General features: G+C 44.4%; 1 protein-coding gene across 1 annotated transcript in view; it reads right to left on the bottom strand.

The window, feature by feature from the left end:
• col28a1a (collagen, type XXVIII, alpha 1a) overlaps positions 1–12,323 on the bottom strand; it is a gene marked incomplete at both ends in the record, with an annotated part of 48,153 nt that overhangs the window by 27,442 nt on the left and 8,388 nt on the right. Inside the window, 8 exons of the mRNA XM_080735213.1 lie at positions 457–525; positions 1,590–1,658; positions 3,401–3,469; positions 4,564–4,617; positions 7,813–7,857; positions 9,251–9,277; positions 10,263–10,307; positions 10,421–10,474. Of these exons, the coding sequence (XP_080591339.1) occupies positions 457–525; positions 1,590–1,658; positions 3,401–3,469; positions 4,564–4,617; positions 7,813–7,857; positions 9,251–9,277; positions 10,263–10,307; positions 10,421–10,474 (432 nt within the window). The remainder of the gene's footprint in view (positions 1–456; positions 526–1,589; positions 1,659–3,400; positions 3,470–4,563; positions 4,618–7,812; positions 7,858–9,250; positions 9,278–10,262; positions 10,308–10,420; positions 10,475–12,323) is intronic.

Raw genomic sequence — 12,323 nt, 5'->3', positions numbered from 1 at the left:
GATGGTACCATTTCTACCAATGAACGTTGATTTCTACAATGATGGCGGCACCCGTACAAGGGGGAAAAAAAGCATAATTTTCGCAGCATAGAAACCAATGGCTTAACACCGTCCATATTTTTTTACAGTCTATGACAAGGACAAGGTGTTCGTCATTGTTACATCTTGAGTACAGGTACATGAGAGAAACACTTTTTGGGGGGTTTTACTTGCAGCAGCATAAACTATCACATCACATTGCTATTTACACTATCAATGTTCTTTTTTAAGTATAAAGTTGTCAAATATGTAATTAATTTCTTTGTATATTTATGTGTCATATCTGCCATGTGCAACTTCAAAGCCTACAAGCCAAACAGAAATGTAATTGTCAACGACAAAAACGTATTGGCAATTATTTGAGTGACAATGAATGGTGGTGTAAAATGTCCTAACGGTGACAGTCCTACAACTCACTTTGGGTCCAGGCAGACCTTCTCCAGGGAAGCCCTGGGAGCCTTGTATTCCAGGAGGTCCGACTGGTCCCTGGAGAGAAGAAACACATCACATACACAGGTCATATATAGTACCACATCGACATCACATACATGAAGCTTCATTATCAGAGCTGAGAACAGCATGTATCTATTCTGTTTGACCCACATTTAGAGTGAAAATTTTAACTTGATAATTTGCTTCTGGGGGTCCCTGGAACCAAATATTTTGAGATGGGGTCCACGGCCAAATAGATATCATTTTGGGTTGAGAACCTCTGCCGATTCTACAAATGTCTTCTAAATCCTAACAGTTTTCTGAAAAACTTGTTGCTATGAGTGGTTCTCAAACTTTTTCATGTCGAGGACCCCAATGATATGTATTTGGCCACGGACCCCCATCTCAAAACGTGTTGTTCCAGGGACCCCCAGAAGCAAAGATTTGAGTTAAAAATGTTCACTCTGAATTTGGGTCTTGCGTCTTGCCTCATGCTAGATGCAGAATAGATACACGCTGCAGAGCATGATGGCATTCATCCATTACAACTGCTGAGTGTTTACTGGAAATAGAGCCCGCCTAGTGGACAGGCTGTTCAGTGCAGTCTGTCATGTATTGTTTGGCCATGTTACAGTAACACTATTATCCTTTATGTCAACCACAAACCTTGTATCTCCACATTTCAACTTTCTATGTGCTTTTGAGCTGTAGTTCCAACATGTGGCTTTGTCCGGTCAAAGACCAATGGGAAAACACGTAAAAAAAAATCCGGGTTTTAAGTAAACGGAAGCTACAATGTCCGGCTTACATCCTGGCACAAACGTCTCAAAGTTTGTTGTCCGGTCGAAAACCAGAGGGAAAAAACATGTAAAAAAAATGTCCGGGGCGAAAGTTTGTTGTTCGCCAGGGTCCCATTGGCCAGTGGGACGCTTGATGACTCATAAATAGCACCGCTCACTTCACACTAGGTGTTTTTTGTTTATTTTTAATTAAATATTGAAGCAATGAAAAGTATTAACGAGAAGCTTGTGAAGCTTTTTGAAACGTTCCCATTTTCAGATTGGTCATACAGAACGGTACAACGTATGGACCTGACAGCGTAGATATTATGAACTCACCATGGGTCCTGCCTGACCCACGCCCGGCGCCCCCGCTGGCCCGGGTCGGCCCTGGTTACCCTTGTCTCCCTGAGAAAACAACACATTACATTTAGTACACTTATAACAGGATGTTGAACATATCGTTTTAAAAGCAAACATTTGTGAGTAAATATTTGCTTCTGGGGGGTCCCTGGGACAACGTATAATACGTGTAATTCTAGGGCTCCTTGACATTAAAAACTTTGAGCATCACTGATGAAGAAGAAGGATTTAGAAGACAAAATATTCAAAGACTTTCAAAGATTTATGATTTAAAAACTAAATAGCAGATCTACAAGCTTGCAGCGCGGCACTCCGTGCCACTCTATGAGCTTGTATATCTGCTATTTAATAGTTAATGCATAAAATAATGGTTAAAGCAGTTCAGATCTAAAGTGACACAGATTTGCGTTGTGTGGACATGGTCTGAGGCCTAAGGTCCAGAGTATAGGGTTAGTCTCAATAAGTGGAGGTCCGTGAGGGCTAGCAAAGTATTCTCTGAAGGTCCAGCACTTGCCTGATGAAGAAATCTATATTTAATAATATATATTTATTTTTCGTTCATTTATTTTTCTGCTTTCATTCTCTCTCACTCAGTCAGGCTGGACACACTGCTTCCACTAGGGGCGCACGTCTAAAAAAGCAATTCGTTTTTTTAACCAATCAGGTGTTTTCTTGTGTTGTCTCCAGGTAAGATAGAGCCCCTCTGAACCTCAGTTATAGTGCCTGCTGCCTTTGAAGTGAATGGTTGTTGGGCAATGTATTGTTATTGGCTGGTTCTTTACCCAATCACAGCCCTCCTGGGCGCATTTTTTCAGATGGGGACACCCTCTAGAGTGTTCTAAAGATCCCATCTCTGGGAAGAAATATTGTCCAATCAGAGAAGAGAACTGCTGATATTCACATCCCAGCCCTGGGAGGAAACCAATCAGAAAAGAGAATTGCTTCCTGTTTCACATGTTGTTTTCGTTTGAGCTGAGCAGAGCTTGAGAGAGCTACATTTATACATTTACTCACAACAATTCACAAATAAAGAAACGAAAAATGGCGGAAGGAGGAGAAGAAACAGATATGGATTTACTGGACAATTTGTCAAACTTTTTTCGAGGACGTTTGGACACATGAGCGAGTCGAGCGACCGTGGTTGTTAATCAGGAAACCTACCGGAGTGTCTGGCAAACACCACCGGAGATTTGGGTAAGAGAAACAACACTCACGCTGTGTTGCACATTATGGAATATAACGTTTCAACACAAGATTTTGGGGCAAGACTTGTGCTGTCATTAATCTAGGCTAGTTGTCTTAATGGATGATATTTTTTAATGCTGTCAAAGTGATGTTTGTAGTGTGAATATTAATGTCAGAGTGTTTGCCAGAGTGGAGCTTCTCACTGCGTTCTGCGCTCAGCAGTGGGTGGGTGTGTGTGCGTGCGTGTGTGCAGACTGTGCAGTGTGTAACTCTAGTCCCAGAAGCTTGGCTGGTATGTGATGAAGCCTGTTGAATCATGTGTGTATATCAACATATATTTTGCTTGCTTTCGTGTTGCTATGAAAATATGGTTGTTTGTGACTAAGTTTATTGTATTGGGCTCTGCTACTGGTGCAGGCAGCAGCACTCTGTACGGCGCAATATTGTCAGATCGTGGCTACGCGAGGGCGTGTGCACGTGCGCGGGCGTGTGCACGTGCGCGGGCATGTGCACGCGCGTGCATATGCGCAGCAGCCATGGCGAAGGCCCGGGTATTGAACCCACGGTCCGCCAAATGTGTGCAGGACATGGCCTGAGGTCACCTTAGGTCCAGGGAATCCAACTCCTGCGTCTCCTGGGGGTCCGGTGGCCCCGCCCGGTCCACGGTCACCCTGTGATGATGACATATATATGAGACTAGAAAAGAAAATTTCTAAGAAATTTTAAGTGTGCCTGCAGCTCGCTAAGTCCCCTGAAAAACGCGTTTTGGCATGAAACGGTTACGTTTTGCGCGTTTGTGGTGCCCCCTATGGGTCGAAGTGGAAATGCTTTTGGTTATATGTTCAGTATAGCGCCCCCCACTTCTGGTTAAAATTTGGTGTTGACTGGATGTTTCGTTTGTGATTTATGGCTACTTCTTACAAAACGGGCTCCTCCCGCTAACTTTGGAACCCTGTTACGGAAGAACGGTATGGACTATCAAAATATCGTTTAAATATGTTTATCGCATGAGTCCATAGATCGTGTGTATCGATTTTTGTGACATTTGGAGAAAATATGTAGGAAAAGGAGCAAAAAGTGTGTTTTGAAGAAAATTCAAAATGGCGGAAAATCTATCCTGACGCAAATGGGCGTGGCCTATATGAGGAGATGCGTCATGACCCAAGGAATCCAGGGAAAAAGGAATTTTAATTTTCCGACCCACGGTTCAAGAGTTACAGGCCGAAAGGTAAAGTGGACTTTTATAGCGCCACCATGAGGCCAACTGACGAGATTATTTTTTATTTAATCCTTGATATCATTATAAATCTCCTCTCCAAGTTTTGAAACTGTAGCCCCTATGGTTTGCGAGAAAAAAAATATTGAATGTGAGTTTTTGCGATTCCCATTATAAGTCAATGGGTAAAATTAATTCACTAATAAATTAATATCAATTAAACGATACAACTTTTCTCTTAGAAAAGTAATAGCACCCCATTCCCGGCCGAGCCGCACGTTTTGATGTATATATTGCGGCGGTGGCGTAAATCGTGCGGCACTTATTACGTGCCGAAATGTTGTGGCGACATTACTTACTTAAGTATGGCGGATTACAATAAGTGTTTTGCCATTGCATGGCAGGCACACTTAATTAGTGTGATGACATTAACATCAGTTGAGTGTGATGACATTAACATTACATTAATATTACATTAACATGGTCGCCCTGTGGTGTGCTGACATGAACATATCAGATTCATACATTTCCATTGTATCTATTGCTTACTTTAGGTCCCATGGGTCCCTCTGCACCCTGGTCCCCGGGATCTCCTCTCCCTCCCTGCAAAACACATTGTCATAGAGTGACACCATGTGAGTGCTCTGTGGACACCATGATCACCTCCTTCAGGTTCAAGGCCAGGTTAGTTCATTCAGTGGACTGTGAGTTACAGAGAGTGACGGAGCAGAAAATAAACACTTTAAGTCACTGTAAGGAAAGCTTTTTCTGCGGGCACAAAATGTCTAAACAACCCTTTCTCTTCACAAAATGTGTAAACGAACCTGTCTCATCACAAAATGTCTAACGGCCGGACTACTACACCAAGACTTTTCACGCACGTCTTTGCGTAGAATTTACTGCGTGCACACAGCGCGTTTGGAAAGATCCAATATACAGTATATCAATGATATTGGCTACACCAGACTCATGGATATCGCGAGCCCGGATACGTATGCTGTAAAAATAGAATTGGTTCTATTTTGTACACGTGCGTATGCGTTTTGTACACAGACTCTCTGGTCTCCTGAACAAATACTCTCTCCTTGGTGTAGCCAGGGGCTTTTCGGACGCGTGCGCACACATTTTCTGGTGTAGTCCGGCCCGTATCTTCACAAAATGTCTAAACGAACCTGTCTCTTCAACAACCAGTATCGTGTTCAAGGACTTCTACACAGTACATCCTTTATTTGGAAATATGTGTTTGGCCTAATGGTGGCGCTAGAGCAGGGTTCCCCAATAAGCGGCCCGCGGGGGGCTACTGTCTGGCCCCCACCAACCCCAGTAATAATGGTGGTATAAGAGCAGCAACAACACTAGTATATCGTTGTTGTCGGGTGGAAACCTTTTATCTCCAAATTTGTATGTTCTTTCGCAAAGTAAAGCCCTGCTTCATCATACAAGGCCGCCGCACAAAAGTAGTGAAAACAGCAGATCTACAAGCACACAACGCCTCGCGATGCGAGGCGCTGTGTGCTTGTAGATTGGCTGTTTTCACTTGTTTAAATAATTTTTAAAATGATAAATGCAAAGCAAACGGTTTTGGACATACAACATTTTCACCCAACAACGACGGTAGGCTGGAGTAGCGGGAACGCCACCGTCGCCCCCTGCAATGTTGTGGCCCTCGGCTTGGTAACCTAGACATAATTCGGCCCTTGGGGAAAACTAATTGGGGAACCCTGCGCTAGAGGAAAGGCCATGGGAGTTTCATCCTCTTTCACTTACCAAATGTAATTCTGAAATTCTGGCGGTCCCTAGCACAAAATATTTCAGATACAGTATGTAGGTCTGCAGCCAAATAGGCCTGTATACATACTAGGGGTGGATAAAAAGCTGCTGTAATGTTGTTGTTTTCTTTGCTCGCAGCCATTTTCTCAAGAGACGTCACTAAACAAACCAACATAAAGTTTAAGTGTATATAGACTCTAAATTGTGAAAATAGCAGATCTACATGCTCTACACAACGCCGAACGAGGCGTGAGCATGTAGATCTGCTGTTTTCCCAATAGAACCGTGTTATACAAAATGTAATTCCTCAACTCTTAGTGCTCGTCAGGCTGGGGGGTCCCCAGTTAAAATATGATTATTTTGAGGGTCGCGGCCTGAAAAGGTTGAGAACGACTGGTTTAGATGAAAGAGTAAGAGAAACCACTGGACTACATGACAATAACAAACAACATGAGCCTCCTTGAACCTTAAATGACCCTATGGGAACCAGAGGGGGGGGGGCGTGTCTGTCACCTAATCTAACCCAGACGGGTCCCGCCGTGCACAGAGTGACCAGCGTTTAAGAAGACACAGAGAGGGAATGGACAACATGCGCTGCAACACTAATCCTATAGAATACAGTCTGCTCGGTGACAATGCTGGCCGTGGGTTCACAGCACAGCGCAGCACTGGGAATGGGATAAGATCTAATCCCTGCATCACATTCCATTAGTGCACAGCATTCAGTGAGGGGGGGGAGGGAGGGAGTCAGGGGTGTCACTCCAAATTCTGGACCCTGGGTACAAGGATTCACTGCGGGCCCCCCATGAATGTTCTTCATAGGGGGAGGAGGGGGTTTAACCTATTTAGACTGGGAACGCATTATTACGCATTATTTTGTGCTTTAACTATTGACAAATAGAAGATATACAAGCTCACAGCGCGGCACTGAGTGCTGCGCTGGGAGCTTGTAGAGTTGCTATTTTTGAAAAATCGTGAAAATTTGTGCAAGTCTTTGAATGTTTCAAAAGAAACCTGACAAAGTCAAACCTTTTCATGTGAAGGACCCTCAAAATGATATGCATTTGGCCGCAGACCCCCATTTAAAAATATTTAGTTCCAGGGACCACCCAGAAGCTAAGTTTTGAGTTACAAATGTTCGCTTAAAAAATACATGTATGGAAAGATTTGCACACATTTTCACGACTTTTCAAAAACAGCAGATCTACAAGCTCGAGTGCCGCGCTGCAAGCTTGTAGATCTGCTATTTTTCAGTAGTTAAAGCATAAAATAATTAAGGCCCCTCCACCTTGGGCCCTAGTGACTCAGTCCCACTTTTTCCCCCCTTGTGACGCCCCTGAGTATCCCCCCTCGGCCCTCGCGCTCCGCGTTTTTAGCCTCTGTTCCCCGATTTGTTTCAGCGCGGATGTGAAGGCTGCATGTCTGCTGGACAGCAGGAAGAGTTGATGTCTGACCAGAAGAGCCAGTGATGGACTACTGAGTCAAAGTACTTTAACTCTTTTACTGCCATTTAGGTTGTTCACAGTCTGCTCACGGCCATCAAAGAAAGTAGCTTACCTTTGTGATTTTATAGAGGAATATCCATCCATTATTTCAACCGCTGTCTTTTGTAAAAGACAGGCGGTCTATTAGGCAGAAATTCTCCGTTGTCCAGCAGAACCCAGCAGCTCTCATAACATAGAAGCCTATCACTTTTACACTAGGCTTATGGACTCCACTCTATGCTGTGAGAGCTTGCTCGGTTCTGCTGGGGAAACTGGACAACGGGAGCATTTCTGCCTAATAGACCCCTATGGACAGTCTTTTGGGATCAATATAAGTAGGAAAATGAGCCTAGATGTTATTTAGGGTGGAGTTGTCCTTTACTTGGGGCTGCTCTTTTTCCCCATACACACTTTGCCAAAAAAAAAATAGTGATCTACAGTACAAGCTCTCAACACCTCGCAGCGCTAATGTCCCCCCACCCCCCTCCCTGTGGTACAAAGTCGAAAAACGTTATCTTGGTAGTAAATGGTTTAAAGAGCTCACCGTCTCTCCTCTGGGGCCCCTGAGGCCAGCGGATCCAGCCAAACCCTGCAGAGGAAGACATGAACATCAAACCTCATGTTATGACATCTTCTCATAGTAAGCCTACAGTACAGAGTACAGTAGCCACTAGCCTACACAGAACTTATCAAACAAAGAGTCCTTCTTAAAACCTACTTGTTCTCCTTTCACCCCGGGGGCTCCACACTCTCCTCGCTCCCCTAGGAGAAAATAATAAACAATAACGGGTTTGAATGCAAGAAAAAAAATCACACCCGTGTGAACTGAGCGGTGGTTCCCCCCCCCCCCCCCCCCCCTCCCCCCCCACCCCACCCCCCCCCACCACCCCCCCTGGTGGTGTGTGTGTGTGTGGTGTGTGTGTGTGCGTATGGTGTGTGGTGTGTGTGTGTGTGTGTGTGTGTGTGTGTGTGTGTTGTGTGTGTGTGTGTGTGTGTATGGTCTGGCATGAACAACAGCGCCCCTCCCTTAACATGTGTGGTCAAAAAAGGTACTGACAGGCTACAGACAGACAGACAGACAGACACGAGACAGACAGACAGACAGACAGACAGACAGACAGACCCCACACACACGGCCACGTATAGGAGCGTTGTGACCACCGCTCAAAAGAAAGAAAAGAAAAACATGTTGGCAACAGAGACAACTTTCACCAGTTAGTCAGGGACCCACAAGCCCAAAAGCTCACGGAATAGGTTGTACCTGTGATGTCATGCCATACTTTTTATTTCAGTTTAATCTATTAGTTTGGTCATTAAGGTCCACAGAATGAGAGGTCTGCTCTGTTATTATATAAAAGAAAAAAGAAAAGAAAATCTTCTTTAAGTAGCATGTGAGGGGTCATACTATGGGTTCTTCATGATTCTGAATCCATTGCAAGCATTTGTGTAGCATGAAAAACATTCCTTGGGCTAAAACGCCCCCACAAATCTGTGAAAAGTGAAGACTCATCAAAAAAAAAGGTGGAAAAAAAAGTGATGACTTTTTTTTTGCGATGTTTCCGGCAGAGCAGGCCTCTCATTCTGTGGACCTTAATGACCAAACTAATAGATAAAACATAAATAAAAAGTACGGCATGACATCACAGGTCATCTCACATTTTGGATGACTGGGTCCCCCAGCTAAGTGGTTCTCACCTATTTCATTTCAAGACATGCACAAGCCCACGACCCCCGTTTGATATGATATGTGGGGCCCTATTTTCATCCATGCTAAACCCTATTTTGAAAAACATTTAAAAATACTTCAAATAGCCGATCTACATTGACAGGTTGTGAGCTTGTAGATCAGCTATTTTGAACTATTTAAAAATGTTTTTCAAATAGTTAATAGCTAGTTATAGCTCCCAGACTCACAAACCATAAGAAACACCCACTGCTTTATAGACTTAAATGATTTAAAATGTTTGCAGTATCGGTCCTACCTTTTCCCTCGGAGGACCAGCTCGACCCTGCAGAGAAAGAGAATTTTATATCTGGGTTATTTGTACCAAATTATTATATTTTCTTTTTGTTTTTTATTATAATTTTTACCCCACGATTTTGCAACCCATTTTTTTCACCGAGTGCCAATTGCCTATGTAATCCTGGGCTCTGCTGTCCCTCTGCCGCGCCTGGGGAGACAACGGACTGACCTCATGCTTCCTTCAATGCATGAGTAGTCCAAGTTGTTTCTTTTCACCTGACAGGGGGGATTTCCCCCGGGATGGGACGTAGCGCGTGGAAGGAACACGTTATTCCAACCAGTTCCTTTCCCCTCCATCAAGCGCCCCAGCTGGCCAGGGGGAGGGCATTATTGAGACCAGGATTACTGCATGTTTTTGTGAGGTATCAACCCTAGGAGACACGGGGAGAACATGCAAACTCCACACAGACAGGCCCTATCGCCAACACCACACACCAGGGTGTGGGCGCTGATGACGCGGAGGGAGAAACACGCCCCCAGCACCCACAGCGGGAGTCGAACCCAGGACCTTCTAGCTGTGAGGCGAAGCGCTAACCACTGCGCCACCGTGCCCCACAATTATTATATTTTCTGAGTAGGTCCCATGCACACACCTTATGGCACCTCAGTAGGCCTATGAAGAAATCAAGGTGTATTATTATTTTTTAAATCTTTATTGAGATATAATATTTCCCCATTTCCTGTCAGTAGACTGACAGAATGGGGAAAGGAGATGGGGAGTGACACGCAGCAAAGTTCGTCGGGATCGGGACTCGAACCCACAACCCGCTGTCAGGCATCAGCGCCTATGTGGTATGTGTCTGGACCAGTAGGCCAGCGGGCGCCAAGGTGTATTGATTTTAATACATCTTGATTTTCTCATACTACTACTTCCATGTCTTTCTTAATGTTAACTCTAGTGTAGTGCTGTATATAATATGAGATAATAATAATCATCCAAGTAATGATTGTTGCATCATGTTGATTCATACCTCGATGCCCTCCATTCCTGGACGCCCGTTGATGCCAGCCTCGCCCTGTGTTGGCACAAACATAACCGTCAATACAGGCTTTAGTTGGAGCGGAGCAAAAAGTACAACATTGGCCTCAGAGTTGTAGTTTTTAGTAGTAGTTTTGTTGTAAAACTTACGCGGGATCCTTTTGGTCCAGGAGCGCCATCAGAGCCAGGATCACCAGGTTTACCCTGCAGGGGCACACAGAGTCATTATTGGGGGGCTTGAGCCCTGCCTTTTATCTGTCTGTAAACAATGCCCTCTGCAGACCATTATGCAGATTTACTATGGTGAAAGAAATGCAAAAGAATTGCCTTGTCCAAACTCTCCTGAACTTGAATGCAGCATCTTATGTTGAAAGAATTGACCTCTCTGTGTAGAAATCCATGCCGTTACGCCACATCTCCAGTATTCACTTGATAATGATAAGTTCAGTGTTGGTATCAAGCACCGAAAATAGCCGACCTCACTGCAACGCTATTTTCAATATTTTCACCAAGAGGCCCTTTTAGAAATATCAGACCCTGCCTCTCTAACATTCTCTGCACGTCCCTGTTGGGGGCCTCTCTCTCCCCTTCCCCCCTCCCCTCCCCCTCACATTGTGTTCACAGGCAGCAGTGCAAGGTCATTGAAAGGGCAGAGGGCAGATATGGTAGCCTGACACTCAGCCTGAATTGACATTTCGTTTCACTTCATTATTCAGTCTGAACTCAGTTCCCCCATGGCATTTGTAGGGATGGGCGTTGCCAAAAAGAGGCAGTCTTCAGCGATTGGTTCACCGACCAACACATGACATAGTGTTGTTATGTGTGACCGGCTAGTGGCTAGCCTGTTGCTTGCTAGTGCTACTTGCTAACCAAAGAAACAGTCAGAATAGGAGCACTACGAACTAGTAATCAAACACAACATAACCATGCCTGCTACTGGTGTTTCATAGCGAGATCGATACGATCGCATTTTACCGCAATTTACCGCATTTTTACCGCGACACGATGTGCGGTACGGTACGGCGGCGGCGCTGGTGTACTTGGAAACACACATGAGTTCTGGAAACCCCCACCCACGCTGATCACAAGACGCTGATTCACGACGCTGATTCGCCCGTTTCGATTTTCAACCGAGGCAGGCCTCCTCATTGAGAGCGATTCTAGACCTGAATCGCCGAAACAAAAAAAATTAAAGGGGTGTGGCTAGCGATTCAGGGTCTGGAACTAGGCTACAGATATGTACAGAATGTTCACAAACGTTTTCGCGCCAGAGCCAAAAAATAGCATCTCTATGAGCTCATAAAGTCTTGCAATGTAGCGATCATTGTGAGCTTGTAGATCTACTACTTCCATGTTTTTGTTGTGTGTTGTTTTTTCATGGCATTTCTTTAATGTGTTATTTATTTAAGAAATTATTTCGATTTTTCTTTTAATTATGTGTTTTTTTTACGGATTCTCAAATAATGATGAAAAAAAGATATATGTGGGAAAAGGGGGGTATATTTACTCTCGTTTTCTAGAGGGTTAAATGTAATATGTAGACTATCTGTAGTGAAATAAATAAATCATGGTAATTACGATCTGATCCCTGCGCAGCCCTGCGTCAATCAAAGTCACTGTATTGGTTTAAAGATGGGGAGTTAAGAATTCAGAATCTCAAGTAACTGGAAAGAAAGAGACACTGGTTGTCTACATATTGACACGAGAGAGACAGAGGAGAAAGTGGTACAGTGACAGTCAGCTGGGGCATTAAGGCCACTGTGGTCTCAGGTCATGCCATTGTTTTGAGGGGTACAAGGCCAAACTGAGGGGCAACGACGGCCATGACCTTCATGGCCTGCATGCAATTCCTGCCCCTGGTCCTAACTCTCTGTTTGAGAGCCTCAGAAGAATAAGATAATGATATGATGCGACATTAATACAGCCCACACACCTGTGTGCTATCTGTCACTGTACATCTATCTGCATGCACAGTGAAGTGAAGTATCTGCATTGAAGCCCATCCTAAGTACCAGGAGTAGTGGGCAGAGTGGTCTAATCAGAGAGTTCTGCC

This window comes from Nannobrachium achirus (assembly GCF_963921795.1).
Source record: "Nannobrachium achirus genome assembly, chromosome: 10".
NCBI classification, from domain to species: Eukaryota; Metazoa; Chordata; class Actinopteri; order Myctophiformes; family Myctophidae; genus Nannobrachium; species Nannobrachium achirus.
This window is presented reverse-complemented; position numbering and strand designations above follow the sequence as displayed.